The 18,967-nt window shown below is 49.4% G+C and overlaps 1 protein-coding gene across 1 annotated transcript in view; it reads right to left on the reverse strand.

Moving 5' to 3' along the window:
• Positions 1-339: 339 nt before the first annotated feature.
• The window catches only part of LOC146799863 (cystathionine beta-synthase-like), a 173,907-nt gene continuing 155,279 nt past the window's right edge, over positions 340-18,967 (reverse strand). Inside the window, exons 12-13 of the mRNA XM_085620758.1 lie at positions 14,996-15,066; positions 340-4,702 (exon numbers count right to left, since the gene is read on the reverse strand). Of these exons, the coding sequence (XP_085476884.1) occupies positions 15,018-15,066 (49 nt within the window). The 3' untranslated portion in view covers positions 340-4,702; positions 14,996-15,017. The remainder of the gene's footprint in view (positions 4,703-14,995; positions 15,067-18,967) is intronic.

Here is an 18,967-nt window from a genome sequence, read left to right on the forward strand (position 1 = left end):
CCCCTCTAAAGATTTGGCAGAATTCTTCCAAGAATGATTTGATGTTACCTAAAAGCAGACAGAGCATGTTCGTCTAATACCAAGAGACCCCTAACGCGCAATCCACCAGCGTCATCAGTCAGTCGTGCTGAGTTGGCGAACAGCAGTCAACAGGCGCGTTGCGAATCCATTCAATCCAGGTTCTCTGGCGTGCACCACAAACCTTAAATTGGGAAATTTAATTGAGAACCTACCGTAAGTTCCAAAGAGAAAGAGATGGAGCCAATAAATTACATACTTCCAGCTTTGATAATTGTTGCTAGTTCTGTTGTCCACTTGAACTATCACCTTGGAACAGTGCTTGCAATAAAAACTTTATTTAAACAATGTGACAAACAAAGTATGGGGCCCATCGTCCAGAATGAGTCAATGGCAATCATGATATTTCCTGTAACAAACTGTGCACCGTTGACATTGCAGATTAGACTGGTCTCCTGTTTGGTCTCACCCACTCAGCAGTCTTCCAATTGTGACAATGTTCTGGCTTAAATTTCTCAAACAATAAGCTCTAATCATAACCCTAGAAAAACCATAATTCTACATAGTATAAAGACATATGAGAGACAGAACATAGTAACAGAGTCCCTGATTGTCAGAACTGGGTTGTGGCACAAGACGAGAGTATGACAAGCAGCTGACGCACTTCGTGTAATGTTATATTTACTCATCTCATTCGAGGTGGAAATCTACCCTCACAGTAGCTAACCGTGCCATTTGTCCCACCATAGTCTGCAAGTCTGAAAGGCCAGACAGTAGTCAATAGTGCCTTTTTTTTACGGTCTGCATTGTCCGTGCATTGCTGGTTAATATGGGATTTTATGACCAAGGTGGCTTTTTTGGTCTTGTGGTTGCAGTGCTGACTCGTTTTAGATCAGCATCAGGGTTGTGACCATGGACTTTGCTCTGTGGTGGTTTAGGTGATATTTCTGGCCTTGTGCCCAAAATGGTGACTGTTTCCAGATCAATGTTGAGGTAATGGCTTAAGAATTTCCTCTCTATTGGAGGATGTAATCTCTTAGGTCTCTTGTCTGCAGGGTTGATTGGTTTCAGATCAGTGGTTGAACTGTATCCATTCAAGCGGTGGCAGAGGTGATCTGGCCTTGTTTCTTCAGTGTTGATTGTTTTGCGATTACATTAATGACTTACGAATTTCCTTTCCAGTGGTTAATGTCATGTGTCAGTTCTTTTTTCTGCAGTAGGGATCGGTTTCAGATCCAACTTGTGTTAATAGATTAGGGATTTTTTCTCTAGTGCCACAGAAATATTTCTAGTTTTGTTACGGCAGAGGTGATTGGTTTCAGATTAGAGTAAAAGCTTCAGAATGTCCTTTCTATCAAAGTATGTGATATCATGTGTCTGCAAGATTGATTAGTTTCAGCTTGATGGCCGAACGGGTATCTATGCAACTAGGGGAGGTGGCATTTCTGTATTGTTTCTGCAGAGGTGATTGTTTCAGATTAGAGTAAAAGCTTAAGAATGTCCTTTCTATAGGTGGTATGAGGTGTCTACAATATTGATTTGCTTCAGCTTGATCGCTGAACACTATCCATTCATTTAGTAAAGGTGATGTACCTGTATTGTTTCTTCAGGGTAGATTGCTTTTAGATTGTTGAACAACATCTATATGAGGTGATAGTTCTAGCCTTACTTCTGTAGTGGTGATTGGTTGCCGATTGATGTTGAAGTGATGGCTAACAGATTTCTTCTCTAGTGCTGAAGAGATATTTTTGATCTTGTTTCACTCGTTTGTTGGTGGTGTAGTTGTTCTTTAGTTTCATCTGTACTGAAGGCTGGATCAGGAGGAATGCTGCTACAAAACACCATCCACCTCCTGTCTTCATTGGTGATTCATTTCAAGGGGTAGTTTGGTTTTATTTCACTCGTTTGCTGGTGGTGTAGGTGTTCTGTAGTTTCTTCTGTAATGAAAGCTGGATCAGGAGGAATGCTGCTACAGAACACCATCCAGCTCCTCCCTTCATTGGTGATTCATTTCAAGGGGCAGTTTGGTTTTGTTTTACTCATTTGTTGGTGGTGTTGTTGTTCTGTAGATTTTTCTGAACAGAGAGCTGGTTCAGGAGGAATGCTGCTACGGAACACCACCCACCTCCTCTCTTCCTTGGTAATTTATTTCAGGCGGTAGTTTGCTTTTATTTCAGTCATTTACTGGTGGTGTAATTGTTCTGTAGTTTCATCTGTACTGAAAGCTGGATCAGGACAGGAGGAATGCTGCTACAGAACACCATCCACCTCCTCTCTTCATTGGTAAGTCATTTCAAAGGGTAGTTCAGTTTTGATTCACTCGTTTGTTGGTGGTATAGTTTTCTGTAGTTTCTTCTGTACTGACAGCTGTATCAGTAGGAATGCTGCTACAGAACACCATTCACCCCCTCTGTTCATGGGTGATTAATTTCAAAGGGTGGTTTGGTTTTGTTTCACTCGTTTGTTGGTGGTATAGTTTTTCTGTAGTTTCTTCTGTACTGAGAGCTGGTTCAGGAGGAATGCTGCTACGGAACACCACCCACCTCCTTTCTTCCTTGGTGATTTATTTCAGGCGGTAGTTTGCTTTTATTTCAGTCATTTGCTGGTGGTGTAATTGTTCTGTAGTTTCATCTGTACTGAAAGCTGGATCAGGACAGGAGGAATGCTGCTACAGAACACCATCCACCTCTTCTCTTCATTGGTAATTCATTTCAAAGGGTAGTTCGGTTTTGTTTCACTCGTTTGTTGGTGGTATCGTTTTTCTGTAGTTTCTTCTGTACTGACAGCTGGATCAGTAGGAATGCTGCTACAGAACACCATTCACCCCCTCTTTTCATTGGTGATTCATTTCAAAGGGTAGTTTTGTTTCAGTCATTTGTTGGTGGTGTAGTTGCTCTGTAGTTTCTTCTGTACTGAGAGCTGGATCAGGAGGAATGCTGCTACTGAACACCACCCACCGCCTCTCTTCATTGGTAATTCATTTCAAAGGGTAGTTTGGTTTTGTTTCAGTCGTTTGTTGGTGGTGTAGTTGCTCTGTAGTTTCTTCTGTGCTGAGAGCTGGATCAGGCGGAATGCTGCTACAGAACACCACCCACCGCCTCTCTTCATTGGTAATTCATTTCAAAGGGTAGTTTGGTTTTGTTTCAGTCGTTTGTTGGTGGTGTAGTTGCTCTGTAGTTTCTTCTGTGCTGAGAGCTGGATCAGGCGTAATGCTGCTACAGAACACCACCCACCTCCTCTCTTCATTGGTGATTCATTTCAAAGGGTAGTTTGGTTTTGTTTCAGTCGTTTGTTGGTGGTGTAGTTGCTCTGTAGTTTCTTCTGTACTGAGAGCTGGATCAGGAGGAATGCTGCTACTGAACACCACCCACCCCCTCCCTTCATTGGTGATTCATTTCAAGGGGTAGTTTGGTTTTGTTTCAGTCGTTTGTTGGTGGTGTAGTTGCTCTGTAGTTTCTTCTGTACTGAGAGCTGGATCAGGAGGAATGCTGCTACAAAACACAATCCACCTCCTCTCTTCATTGGTGATTCATTTCAAAAGGTAGTTTGGTTTTGTTTCAGTCGTTTGTTGGTGGTGTAGTTGCTCTGTAGTTTCTTCTGTACTGAGAGCTGGATCAGGAGGAATGCTGCTACTGAACACCACTCACCTCCTGTCTTCATTGGTGATTCATTTCAAAGGGTAGTTTGGTTTTGTTTCAGTCGTTTGTTGGTGGCGTAGTTGCTCTGTAGTTTCTTCTGTGCTGAGAGCTGGATCAGGAGGAATGCTGCTACAAAACACAATCCACCTCCTCTCTTCATTGGTGATTCATTTCAAGGGTAGTTTGGTTTTGTTTCAGTCGTTTGTTGGTGGTGTAGTTGCTCTGTAGTTTCTTCTGTACTGAGAGCTGGATCAGGAGGAATGCTGCTACAGAACACCACCCACCGCCTCTCTTCATTGGTAATTCAGTGCAAAGGGTAGTTTGGTTTTGTTTCAGTCGTTTGTTGGTGGTGTAGTTGCTCTGTAGTTTCTTCTGTACTGAGAGCTGGATCAGGAGGAATGCTGCTACTGAACACCACCCACCTCCTGTCTTCATTGGTGATTCATTTCAAAGGGTAGTTTGGTTTTGTTTCAGTCGTTTGTTGGTGGTGTAGTTGCTCTGTAGTTTCTTCTGTACTGAGAGCTGGATCAGGAGGAATGCTGCTACAAAACACAATCCACCTCCTCTCTTCATTGGTGATTCATTTCAAGGGTAGTTTGGTTTTGTTTCAGTCGTTTGTTGGTGGTGTAGTTGCTCTGTAGTTTCTTCTGTACTGAGAGCTGGATCAGGCGGAATGCTGCTACAGAACACCACCCACCTCCTCTCTTCATTGGTGATTCATTTCAAAGGGTAGTTTGGTTTTGTTTCAGTCGTTTGTTGGTGGTGTAGTTGCTCTGTAGTTTCTTCTGTACTGAGAGCTGGATCAGGAGGAATGCTGCTACAAAACACAATCCACCTCCTCTCTTCATTGGTGATTCATTTCAAAGGGTAGTTTGGTTTTGTTTCAGTCGTTTGTTGGTGGTGTAGTTGCTCTGTAGTTTATTATGTACTGAGAGCTTGATCAGGAGGAATGCTGCTACAAAACACCACCCACCAGCTCACTTCATTGTTAATTAATTTCAAGGGGTATTTTGTTGGTGTCTCCACTGGTTCCTGTGATCAAGTCCCTGCAGAGATTGGATATAACCAAGAAAACAAATCAATAAATACATCCCAAAAAAGGTGATAACCTGGTTTAGCTACACCAAAAACATAGACATCAACATGCTTTGCAAAGCTGCACAGGAGTTACTATCGTCCATCACAGATATCAATGACTTGCCTGCCCAATGTTTTGACTGTCTCTCTGATCTGCCTGATGAGCTAACTCTGCTCCAGAGCAAAAAAAAGACCTTAGCTATTGGCTCCCTGGTTCAATAAGGCTTTGTTTGAAAAAGAAGAGCCCTGAGAATACTGTAGAAGAAATGGAGTCAATCGGCCTCCGCCATCAACCTCACTTCTCTCAGAAACACAAGTTCACAATACAAAAGACATATTTTCTGTGCAAAATCATTTCAATTTAGATCTCTCATCGACTCAGTTGAGAACCGCCCTAAATAACTTTTTGAATTGGTCAAAACTGCCAACAGCTCCTCTATGTCCACATTCATCAAATTGGATGACTGAGACCATGAGAGCAGAAGAATTTACAATTCTTTGACTCTAAAGTAAAACAATCTTTGTGTCGAGATGACCACCCCACCCTGATCACTATGTGCAAATCCAAGAACATTTGGCAACTCTTTGCTATAATTCAGGAGGAAGAACTACTAAAACCATCACAAAGCCGAAGCCATCAAACTACTCCGTGGACCGTATTCTGGGTAACATCGCCAAACATCTTTACACACACATTCTACCCTATTGGACTAATTTTGTGAATGTATCACTCAGCCAAGGAATGTTTCTTGATGACCTCAAGACCTTTACATCGAACACCTGGGAGTCTTCTTGAGAGAATTAGGGATCTTTCATCCTCTGTATGCTGATGATACCCAACTGTACTTGAAGGCCTCCCCTCCAAATGGCATCCTGCACTGTGCCAACAAGCTAAGTACTGTTCAAGATTGGATGACTTGCCATCATTTGAAACTGAACCCATGCAAGACGGAATTCTGTCTGTTTTCCTAGTCGAAATCACGACTTTCAATACAATCCTGTACAGACTCACTCAACATCCTTACCAGTAAACCCACTATTGTCGACACTGCCAAACCCTTAGGAGTCGTTCGAGATAACAGACTTAACTTACAATCACAAATCAACACCCTGGCCAGAAATGTGTGCTTTCAACTGTGTCTTCTCTGGGGATTGGCCGCTATGTTCCAGAACAAGATCTGGAAACGTATTCAATTACTGGTGCATTCAAGAATGGACTACTGTAAGTCTCTCGTGACTGGTCTTCCCAAGATTCATCTCACTCCTCTTAAACCCATCCTACATTCAGCATCACATTTTGTCTATCGGGCCCAAAGGAATTACCATATTCCACAGATATTAGTTTCATTTTATTGGCTGCCCGTTGAAGCCAGACAACTTGTATCACTCACAAGGCACTAGACACATCCACTCCACATTACCTGGCTGACAAACTTAAGTTATCTGGGGGCACTAGGCGATTATGGAATGCTGAAGCGAACCCCCTATCTTTGAAAAAGAACTAGAAATGACCCAGTCCTTCCGGGGAAGTGCAGCAGGAACATGGAACCCCGTACCTCTGATCCTATGCACCAACACTTTGAAGGGTATCTTTAAAGCTGAGATGGAAAGACATTTTAGGTAACCTCACCCCCTATTTTTTATTATGGCCTGGCTTGCCATCGCAGCTGGTGTAATTTCCTTCATCTCTACTCTTAGACGCAGCTCTTTAACTTAATTAATTCTGGGACTGCCAAGGTCAATTTCTGGGTCACGGCACCTCTACTGTCAGACACAGTTCTTTAAATAAATTCCATCCGGGACCACCTGGGTCAATTTCTGGTTCACGGGGGGAAACCACATCCATGAAGCGCAAATAGTAGCATCGAGGGCTTCTCCTGCACCCGCAGGAGAATTTGAAGACACCTAATGAGCTATAGGTATCAGCCAAACCTATAACTACATCACAACCAAAGTCAATGTACTCTGTGACGAAGATAGGTGAGTGACTTAACTTACCTACCAGGAGCGGTCTAATTCCATACCACTTCTTCTCAGTCCTGATGAAAGCCCGCCGATCCGCAGACACAGTAAAGGGCTGAAACATGTCGACCACTGAGATTTGAACTACATAGGTGCAGTGGACTTCTCACACATCCACCATACAAAACACTTTATACAGGAACGGAGGTAATTTTAACTTTCCACTTTTTTCTGCAATATTTCGCGCATTAATCACGACGGTCACAGAACCAGATAGTCTCCCTCTAGGAGGAGGAAAGTTGAACTCCTGGAGGACAGAAAACTCACGCTGGAAAAGATCCAATGATGAAACTAGTCACCTGATTACCTTAAGCGGAGAACCAAGATATACCGCCATGAACCAGTTCGAGTGAATGAGGGTCTTTGAACACCATGCATAGGCCCTGGCACCCCATGACACGTCATTCATCCCCTCTTGGTTTTTACTTTGACCTTGTAGCTGCCACGAGACCATTATGTGAGGGGCACTAGAGAGGGGCTTTGGCTCCGCCCACATGTTGGGAGCCAGGAGTACATGATTTGACCGGGCAGAAGTTGTGTGCTTCCACAAAAAAAGTGCTTGCCCTCCACACCTGCCTCAGCTTGAACTTTCATGGGCGCACACATGACATTGTCATGCATTTAAAGTGTCTTAGATAACTTATTAATTTATGGTGTGCCTCTCTGGCAGCGGCACAGATGGGAGGGGCGCAATCATTAACCCACCTGGATTTTTAGGTCTGGCTTGACAGTGCAACATTCACCTGACCTTTTAATCTACACAAATATAATTCTAAAGTTCTTTACTTCCACACAAGTGCACACCGAGTCCTATGATATGTACTTGTAATGCCTCCCATTGCCATAAACCATTCATTGAAAGCCAGACCTGTTGGCGTTGCCTTTGCTTGTTACCTCCTAGGTTTAGTCTCCGCAGAGGGGTGCCTTGAGCCTGGTTTAGTCTCCGCTGAGTGGTGCCTTGAGCCTGGTTTAGTCTCCGCAGAGGGGTGCCTTGAGCCTGGTTTAGTCTCCGCTGAGTGGTGCCTTGAGCCTGGTTTACTCTCCGCAGAGGGGTGCCTTGAGCCTGGTTTAGTCTCCGCAGAGGGGTGCCTTGAGCCTGGTTTAGTCTCCGCAGAGGGGTGCCTTGAGCCTGGTTTAGTCTCCGCAGAGGGGTGCCTTGAGCCTGGTTTAGTCTCCGCAGAGGGGTGCCTTGAGCCTGGTTTAGTCTCCGCTGAGGGGTGCGTTGAGCCTTTACCTTACGTTGATTTGCTCGACTCTGCCTTGTACTTGGCACCAATCCAGAGCCTGTTTCTCAATGTTTATGATTGCTGCAATATATAACAATATATAATGTATACCGTCCTCGGATGACGTAACCTTGTGCCTCGTGTAAGGTTCTGTTTCTATAGTCTAGTGTTCTTATCTTATTTAAATGCACCTACACCTTGCATGACGTCATCGTGTGCTTATGTAAAGATCTATTTCTATTCTAAAGCGCTCTATCACCTCTGGGTCATGCCCACGTTATATAAAAATGCATAAATAAATAAGTAAATACAATTATATATGTGACGCGGGTGGCAGTCCTGAGTTTCAAAGATATTAAAAACACGGGCACTGGTCAATTTAGTTCTCTTGTGACAGTCTTGCGCCATCTTGTGGCAGAATTAAAAACTACAGCTTAGCAATTAAAAAATACAGTGCCTGAGAAGAAGCGTACAGTTCCTTGAAGCCAGGCACAACCAAAGTACTAGTTCTGTAACAATATATGGAGGTTCCTGTGAGTGAACGTCCAGCGCTAGAGGGGCCCTCCAAACTCTGCACCTCCTAGCCTGTCACGGATGGATAATCTGAACCTTCTTAACGCAAACCTGCGGTCGCTGACAGTGGCCAATTCCTGGGTGTCTCCTGGACAACAGACTCAACCACCAATCCCAAATCAGCCCCATGGCCAAGAACGCACGCGTCCAACTGCGACTTCTCTGGGGGATCCGACGTTACATTCCTGAGCAAGGCCTGAAAACTCTTGTCCAGTCTTTGGTTCTCTCCAGACTGGACTGCTGGAATTCTCTGGTTGCTGGCCTCCCTGAGACCACCTGTCTCTTCTAAGGTGCGTCCTCCACTTGGCTGCATGTTTCGTCTATAGGACCGACAGAAATGACCCTATCACACTGTTGATAACTCTACGCTGGCTTCCGAGTGAAGGTAGAACCATTCATAAGACTGCTGGCATCTCCCATAAAGCCGTTCACACCTCGACCCCAAGCCACCTAGCAAACAAAGTCAACTTGTCAACATCCTCACGAAACGCTGACAGTCTGTGGCTCGAACCCCCGACTTTCAAAAGGGAAAGACTTAAGGCACAATGGTTCTCGGGTAATGCGCCTGGAATCTGGAACTCGCTCCCTCCAAACCTTCGTACCCCCACCTCTTTCCGGATCTGCAAAACTGACCTCGAAACTCTTCTCTTCCAAAACATTTTTTTACAATCACACTCCTCGCCAAGTCCCTGCCAGGCTCACTCCCTCGCATGTATTGGTCTGACCCTGGCTGCTTCGTAGCCCTTTCAAGAGCTATAACTGTAAATTAACTTAACTTGTATTAACTCTGTAAATATGTAATTTTCATTTCTGTAACCTGAATAGCTTTAACTTCTCTAAATATGTAACCTGTAATTAATAGGTACGTTGTAGATCCGTAACTCTCGCCATGAGTAACCGTAGTAGCTATACCTTTAGTCTCCACTACCCTGTTACTCTTAATGTCTCTTGTAACGTTCTTGGCTCTCTTGTAAAGCTCTCTGACACCTCTGGGTGATGTACGCGCTATATACAATCGCATCAATAAATAAATAGAAGGTGGCAGTCGGCCTCACAGGGGTGGAAGTGGGGGGCGGCCCATTTCCATTTAGCCAACTTTACTTTTTTTTTTTTTACAAAATAAGCCCTGATGTAGGGTCTGTCTGAAGATAAGGTCTCGTGCGTAGAGGGCATTGGTGACGCAAACATGGCAACAATTTAGAAGAAGTAAGTGGGAGATTTAAAAAAATAACCGGGATAATGTATTTCCCCGCATTGGTGTGAGACGGCCAAAAGAAAGCTGGAAGTCTCCCTCCAGAACCAGTGCTATTGGCACGTCTGGTGGCGAGTGGCCTGTATGGCTTGGCCGTGTAATAGATAAGAGGCCGCTAGCGCACGTGTAATCAGCGCTACGGCCGCAATAAACACATGGGACACTTGTTGGACTCTCGGTGTGGTCCCGACTGCCTTCCTGCAGGCCACGCCCCTTTATTTATAGCTGGCGCGTGATGACACGCGCCAGCGCTAGCGAAATACCTCCGACGCGGGTTGACTGCACCGCTACCTCACGTTGGAGAACACTACATTCCTTCTAACCTTTATCAAAACAACAAACAAACAGTGATCATGTAGATCTGTTACCAGTCACTAGAATTCCAGTCCCAGGTCTGTCACACCATGAAGTCGGCCAGCCGGGAGGATGGAGCCGGGTTTCTTCTCAGGCCATATCTGGAGTGCTCTCCCCGTGATGATGGCAATGATGGGGTCATCCCCTGCGAGACTTCGCTCCCAGGGGATCTCACCGGGTAACTTGGCAGACCTCCGACTGGTGTTACCGGAAGTGAAGGGACGCCCTGGTCAGATCGGTTCTCATCTTCGGTGGGGGTCGTCCCTTGATCACCATCTGGGCCTTCCTCCACTGGCGGATGACGTGGTCTGGCGTCCAGGTTTTCTGACACTTGCAGGTCCGGAGTTCCGGCGTGCACCTTTTTGAAGAAAGAGATGATGCGTCTGACTTCCTCGGTTCCTCTTCTGGCAGTTATCATGGTGCCGGTTCGGCGGATGACTGTCCAGGGCCTATGTTAAAACGGAAGCCAGAATTTGCTCCCAGGGTACCTGTCCTTGATATAGACTGTCTCTCACTTGAATGGCTGACATTCGGGCTCGTGGGTCGGCGCTGGCCTGGTCATTGGAGCTGGTCCTGTTGGCTAGGACCTTTCCAGCGTCAATCTGAGACGGGGTCCAGCTTGGGTGATGCGGGATGGTGTCTCGCACTACTCAGCCCATGCTTGCCGGTTCTGGAGCTGCCTCGGTCGTGAGATGGGGCGTCAAACGGTATTCTCTCAGGAAACTGTATATGGCCCTCTCGAGCGGTGATCCATCGGCATGCGCGATGCGTATTACTTTGTTGAGAGTACGCATGAAACTCTCTACTTCCCCATTTGCTTGAGGCCAGCACGGGGTCCCTTTTCGGTGCTGAATCCCCCAGGACTTGAGATAGTCGGCAAACTCTTGCCCATGGAAGGGTGGGCCATTGTCGGTCTTCACCACTTCGAATATTCCGTGGGTGGCAATGGTCTTCTCGAATTTTGTCACGACCTCTGCGGCTGTCTGACTGTTTGTTCAACCAGTGGGTCCATTCCTGGGAACCACACCTTGGCCCTCAGCCGACTCTTCGTCTTCACTATGCCTTGATGTCCCTGGTGTCCGAGATCCACCGCTTGTTGAGCCAGACTTGACGGGATCACCAGTCACAAGCCTCCGAGCAGACAACCACTGCTGTCAACCGAAAGTTCATCCTTGACCCGCACAATTGACTCCAGGACGGTCTTTGCTTGCGGCGTTCGTCTGGCCATGGTGGACTGAATGGGGCGCCAGTCATTCGATTGGACCGCCGTTAGGGCCAGTTGGAAGCATTCATCACTCCGGGTGGCTTTTACAATAGTCTCAAGACTCATGGGAAGTGGTCGGGATCTTTCCGATACGAGTCGGACATATTCCTCTGTGTCTTCGGCATCCTCTTCTTCCGCTTTGGTGGCAACTCTGGGATGCCTCGAAAGATAGTCCGCTGGATTGGATGAGCCTGGTTTGTATTCCACTCGATAGTCATACTCCTGTAGTTGAAGGATCCATTTTTCAATCCTCGGTGGAGGCTTGGATGCTGGCCCTTGAAACAGGGGGATGAGGGTTTTGTGGTCTGTGGACACTGTGAATGGATGGCCGTATACGTAGACGTGGAAATGTCGACAGGCCCAGTGGATGGCGATCGCTTCTCGCTCTATTTGCGAGTATCTCTGTTCTGTGTCCATCAGGGAGTCGCTCGCGTATGCTATCGGGGCCCACTCTCCATTTTCTTGCAATTGTGTGAGCACAGCTCCTAGCCCATATGGGCTGGCGTCCACAGCGACATCGGTGGATTGGGCCGGGTCAAAGTATGATAGTGTTGTGTCTGCCGACAGGGCTGCCTTAGTATCCTTGAAGGCTTGTTCCTGTTCGGGCCCCACTACCATGTGGTGGTGGATTTCGTCAGTTTCCTGAGGGGCTTTGTGAGGTTAGATAATTCCGGGACAAACCGCCTGCAAAAGTTCACCATCCCTAGGAAACTCCTTATTTCTGAAATGTTGGAGGGTGCTGGGGCTTCCTGTACATCTCGCACCTTGTCGGGGTCCGGGGCAACTCCTTGGTCGTAGAATGTGTAGCCAAAGAAGCTGATCTTGCTCTTTAAGAACTGGCACTTCTCTCTGTGTAGGGTCAGTCCGGATTCTTTGATCCTCTGGAGGACCCCGCGAAGTCTCCGGTGGTGATCTTCTATCGACGATGCGTATACGAGTAGGTCATCGCTTACGTTCAAGACCCCTGGTAACCCGCTAAGGACTTCACGGATGGTGTTTTGGAATACCTCTGCAACACTTGAGATCCCGAAATTGAGGCATCGGTAGCGCCTGAGGCCGACGTGCATAGAGAATGTGGTGATGTAGCGAGAGTCCGGGTGTAGTGGCAGTTGGTGATAGCCGGACCGGAGGTCCATCTTCGAAAACCATTTTGCGCCGTTCAGTTCTCCCAAGATGTCGTCGATGGTGGGGGGTTAGGTGACGTTCCCTTTTCACCGCGGCGTTTGGGAGGCGCATGTCAACGCAGATGCGGACCTGCCCTGGCTGTTTCGGTTTCCGTGCCACTACGATTGGGGACACCCAAGGGGTGGGTCCACTGACCTTTTCTATAATCCCTTGCTTCTCCAGTGCCTCCAGCTCTTCTTCGACCTTCTTGCGCAAGTGGAACGCAATGCGCCTGTGCCTCAGCGCCACCGGTTGGACTGACGGGTCAATGTGGAGAGAGACTTCCTTCCCTTTCAGGCATCCGATGCCTTTGAAGACATCTTCGAACTCCTCCATGATGGCCTCCAGTTCCTCCTCTTGTACCGCCATGGCGAATGATATCAGCCTCAGCTCTTCTGCTGATTGTCCGCTTATCAGCATACCGCTTCCTTCTGTAGTCACGTACACTGTGGTGGGGATCTTGAGGTCTTGGTGCCTCAGCTCGGTCTTGAAACAACCCAAGAGCGGGATGGGTGTCTTTTGTATGTAGGCGAATACCCTGATCCTTGCTTCGCATAATGGTGGACGTGGACTTAGTTGATTATACACATTGGCAGCCATTAGCTCGATCGAAGCCCCCGTGTCTATGGTGGCTCTCACATCCTAGTGATGGATCTTGATTCTGCACCTTGGAAGTCGTCGTCTCTTCCGTCGTGGCTGATCTACTGCGAATACGTAGTGGACCGGGTAGTCTACCGTGTCATCATCCATGTCTTCACTGTCCCGCTCTTCGGCCACTGTCTGTGCTGCCTCTTTCCGTGACTTTGTAGACCGGCATAACGCCGCAAAGTGGTTCATCCACCCGCAGGCACTGCACTTCTTCCCTCTCGCCGGGCAGTCTTGCATGCGATGGGGTGTGCCTCCGCAGTAGCTGCATCCCTTTTTCCTGTCTTGCTGTCTTCTCCCTGTGTTTTGGCGCGCTTTGGGCCTCACCACGTTCGCCGTTTCCACCGCGTTGACCTGCTCCGTCTTGACAGGGCGGTGGAGGGCCGCCTCCATGTGGGATGCTCTGGCTTGCTACAGTTCTTTTGACTGGCCCAGGGTCAGGATGTCCGCTAGAGACTTGCCATCCTCCTGAAGAATGTTTACTCTGATCTCGGACGAGTAGCACCCTTGTATTATCTGACCTCGGATTTCTTCCTGTTTGTCACAAAATCCGCACATGCTGGCCAGTTCTTTCAAGCGCCCGTGGAACGCATCTAACGATTCCTCTGCCTCTTGCTTGGCCTGGCGAAAGATGAATCTTTCGTAGTCCCTGTTCGCCATCGGCTCGAAGTGCGCATTTAGGGCATTGAGAAGCGTGACATACGTTTTGGGTGTGGCCTCCACCAGGGTCTTGTAGATGCAGCGGATGTCTTTGCCTCCGAGGTGGAGGAGTAGTGCTCTGCGCCTGTCCCGGGCTATGCCCGCCCCTTCAAAGTAGTTCTGGAGGCGATCGGTCCAGTCTCTCCATCGCGTGGCAAGGGATGAGGGGGCCCTTTCCACCACACAGGGCTCAATGGCGGGGATCGACGCCATCTTGGCGCAGATGCAGTCACACCTCATGGCACGTGCACTGCTTACCTCCTGGGCACAATAGCAGCAGCCTGGCCGAGGGCGATGAAGATGCTGTCAAGGTCCTCTCCTGTGGCCTGTATGTTCTAGGCCTCACAGTAGTTTCCTCCCCATCCAGGATTCTGGGGCACACTCATCCATGGGCTCCACCGGGAGTGCAGGAAAGGCCTCTCTTCCCTCCAGGCGCTCTCGGGGCTGCAGGGCTTTTCTTGGATGTAGCAGACTCGCCTGGGGGCACACAGCAGGCCAGCACAGGCCAGGCAGCACTTTGTGGGTCCAGGTCCTTGATCAAAGGCTCACTAAGCACCTGACATTTAGGCTCATTAACCTGCACTGCATGGGGTCGTTTCTGCCCCTCGTCGCCAGCGTAATAGATAAGAGGCCGCTAACGCACGTGTAATCAGCGCTACGGCCGCAATAAACACATGGGACACTTGTTGGACTCTCGGCGTGGTCCCGACTGCCTTCCTGCGGGCCACGCCCCTTTATTTATAGCTGCCGCGTGATGACACGCGCTAGCGCTAGCAAAATACCTCCGATGCGGGTAGACTGCACCGCTACCCCGCGTTGGAGAACACTACAGGCCGGGACCGGTGACCAAAGTTCGGTCCCAGTGTTCACTGTGTATGGCCGAGGCCGGTGCTCGGGTGCCCCTGAGGGGGTGGGCGTTGGGGGAGGGGGATCCTCATCAGAGTGTGTCTGGAGGAGAGCTTGCATTTCACCGACAGGATGGAATTGTGCATGGACTTTAGAGGCCGCAGAGGTGGCCCCCTCGGATGTGAAGTGCGAGAGCCCATCCTGCGTCATCACTTACCAGGTCGTGTACTCGCGCACGCTCACAGGTACCCCTTCTCCTCCATCCACGCGTCACTCAGGAACCTGGACCTGCAATGGCGGCAGCAGGGTTAACAAAGGCGCCTGACAGCAGGGGCAGGGCGGGGACGAGAAGTATTCTTGAAGGAGGGCGGGTCTGTGCTCAGCAGTGATAGATGGGGAGGGAGTGGGGCGGTTCAGACATGTCGCGATATGATGGGAGTTGAAATGTGACATGATGAGGGCTGGGCTGAGGTGCCGTGCGACTTGAGGGTGGGGCTGGAGTATCATGTGACATATAAGGGTAAGGTGGGGTGGTAGAGCTGAGATGATATGTGACATGCTGAGGGTGGGGCCGAGACATCATGTGACATGTGAGGACAGGGCTGAAGAGCAATGTAACATGAAAAGGGTGGGGCTGGAATATCATGAGGGTAGGGCTGAGGTGGAATGTGACATGATGAGGGTGGGGCTGGAGTATCATGAGGGTAGGGTGAGGTGAAATATAACATGAGGAGGGTGGGGACAACATGTCATGTGACATGATGAGGGTGGGGCTGGAGTATCATGAGGGTAGGGCTGAGGTAGAATGTGACATGATGATGGGGGGGCAGGAGTATCATGAGGGTAGGGCTGAGGTGGAATGTGACATGATGAGGGTGGGGCTGGAGTATCATGAGGGTAGGGCTGAGGTGGAATGTGACATGATGAGGGTGGGGCTGGAGTATCATGAGGGTAGGGCTGAGGTAGAATGTGACATGATGAGGGTGGGGCTGGAGTATCATGAGGGTAGGGCTGAGGTAGAATGTGACATGATGAGGGTGGGGCAGGAGTATCATGAGGGTAGGGCTGAGGTGGAATGTGACATAAGGGTGGGGCTGGAGTATCATGAGGGTAGGGCTGAGGTAGAATGTGACATGATGAGGGTGGGGCAGGAGTATCATGAGGGTAAGGCTGAGGTGGAATGTGACATGATGAGGGTGGGGCTGGAGTATCATGAGGGTAAGGCTGAGGTGGAATGTGACATGATGATGGTGGGGCTGGAGTATCACGAGGGTAGGGCTGAGGTGGAATGTGACATGATGAGGGTGGGGCTGGAGTATCATGAGAGTAGGGCTGAGGTAGAATGTGACATGATGAGGGTGGGGCTGGAGTATCACGAGGGTAGGGCTGAGGTGGAATGTGACATGATGAGGGTGGGGCTGGAGTATCATGAGGGTAGGGCTGAGGTAGAATGTGACATGATGAGGGTGGGGCTGGAGTATCACGAGGGTAGGGCTGAGGTAGAATGTGACATGATGAGGGTGGGGCTGGAGTATCATGAGGGTAGGGCTGAGGTAGAATGTGACATGATGAGGGTGGGGCAGGAGTATCATGAGGGTAGGGCTGAGGTGGAATGTGACATAAGGGTGGCGCTGGAGTATCACGAGGGTAGGGCTGAGGTAGAATGTGACATGATGAGGGTGGGGCAGGAGTATCATGAGGGTAAGGCTGAGGTGGAATGTGACATGATGAGGGTGGGGCTGGAGTATCATGAGGGTAAGGCTGAGGTGGAATGTGACATGAGGATGGTGGGGCTGGAGTATCACGAGGGTAGGGCTGAGGTGGAATGTGACATGATGAGGGTGGGGCTGGAGTATCACGAGGGTAGGGCTGAGGTGGAATGTGACATGATGAGGGTGGGGCTGGAGTATCATGAGAGTAGGGCTGAGGTAGAATGTGACATGATGAGGGTGGGGCTGGAGTATCACGAGGGTAGGGCTAAGGTGGAATGTGACATGATGAGGGTGGGGCTGGAGTATCATGAGGGTAGGGCTGAGGTAGAATGTGACATGATGAGGGTGGGGCTGGAGTATCACGAGGGTAGGGCTGAGGTAGAATGTGACATGATGAGGGTGGGGCTGGAGTATCATGAGGGTAGGGCTGAGGTAGAATGTGACATGATGAGGGTGGGGCAGGAGTATCATGAGGGTAGGGCTGAGGTAGAATGTGACATGATGAGGGTGGGGCTGGAGTATCATGAGGGTAGGGTGAGGTGAAATATAACATGAGGAGGGTGGGGACGACATGTTATGTGACATGATGAGGGTGGGGCTGGAGTATCATGAGGGTAGGGCTGAGGTAGAATGTGACATGATGATGGGGGGGGCAGGAGTATCATGAGGGTAGGGCTGAGGTGGAATGTGACATGATGAGGGTGGGGCTGGAGTATCATGAGGGTAGGGCTGAGGTGGAATGTGACATGTTGAGGGTGGGGCTGGAGTATCATGAGGGTAGGGCTGAGGTAGAATGTGACATGATGAGGGTGGGGCTGGAGTATCATGAGGGTAGGGCTGAGGTAGAATGTGACATGATGAGGGTGGGGCAGGAGTATCATGAGGGTAGGGCTGAGGTGGAATGTGACATAAGGGTGGGGCTGGAGTATCACGAGGGTAGGGCTGAGGTAGAATGTGACATGATGAGGGTGGGGCAGGAGTATCATGAGGGTAAGGCTGAGGTGGAATGTGACATGATGAGGGTGGGGCTGGAGTATCATGAGGGTAAGGCTGAGGTGGAATGTGACATGATTATGGTGGGGCTGGAGTATCACGAGGGTAGGGCTGAGGTGGAATGTGACATGATGAGGGTGGGGCTGGAGTATCACGAGGGTAGGGCTGAGGTAGAATGTGACATGTGGAGGGTGGGGTCGACATGTCATGTGACATGATGAGGGTGGGGCTAGAGTATCATTAGGGTAGGGCTGAGGTGGAATGTGACATGATGAGGGTGGGGCTGGAGTATCACGAGGGTAGGGCTGAGGTAGAATGTGACATGTGGAGGGTGGGGTCGACATGTCATGTGACATGATGAGGGTGGGGCTGGAGTGTCATGAGGGTAAGGCTGAGGTGGAATGTGACATGATGATGGTGGGGCTGGAGTATCACGAGGGTAGGGCTGAGGTGGAATGTGACATGATGAGGGTGGGGCTGGAGTATCACGAGGGTAGGGCTGAGGTAGAATGTGACATGTGGAGGGTGGGGTCGACATGTCATGTGACATGATGAGGGTGGGGCTAGAGTATCATTAGGGTAGGGCTGAGGTGGAATGTGACATGATGAGGGTGGGGCTGGAGTATCACGAGGGTAGGGCTGAGGTAGAATGTGACATGTGGAGGGTGGGGTCGACATGTCATGTGACATGATGAGGGTGGGGCAGGAGTATCATGAGGGTAGGGCTGAGGTGGAATGTGACATAAGGGTGGGGCTGGAGTATCACGAGGGTAGGGCTGAGGTAGAATGTGACATGATAAGGGTGGGGCTGGAGTATCATGAGGGTAAGGCTGAGGTGGAATGTGACATGATGAGGGTGGGGCTGGAGTATCATGAGGGTAGGGTGAGGTGAAATATAACATGAGGAGGGTGGGGACGACATGTCATGTGACATGATGAGGGTGGGGCTGGAGTATCATGAGGGTAGGGCTGAGGTAGAATGTGACATGATGAGGGTGGGGCTGGAGTATCATGAGGGTAGGGCTGAGGTGGAATGTGACATGATGAGGGTGGGGCTGGAGTATCATGAGGGTAGGGCTGAGGTAGAATGTGACATGATGAGGGTGGGGCTGGAGTATCATGAGGGTAGGGCTGAGGTGGAATGTGACATGATGAGGGTGGGGCTGGAGTATCACGAGGGTAGGGCTGAGGTGGAATGTGACATGATGAGGGTGGGGCTGGAGTATCATTAGGGTAGGGCTGAGGTGGAATGTGACATGCTGAGGGTGGGGCTGAGACATCATGTGACATATGAGGGTAGGGCTGAGGTGGAATGTGACATGATGAGGGTGGGGCTGGAGTATCATGAGGGTAAGGCTGAGGTGGAATGTGACATGATGAGGGTGGGGCTGGAGTATCATGAGGGTAGGGTGAGGTGAAATATAACATGAGGAGGGTGGGGACGACATGTCATGTGACATGATGAGGGTGGGGCTGGAGTATCA

This window comes from Triturus cristatus, chromosome 8 (assembly GCF_964204655.1).
Source record: "Triturus cristatus chromosome 8, aTriCri1.1, whole genome shotgun sequence".
Lineage (NCBI taxonomy): Eukaryota > Metazoa > Chordata > Amphibia > Caudata > Salamandridae > Triturus > Triturus cristatus.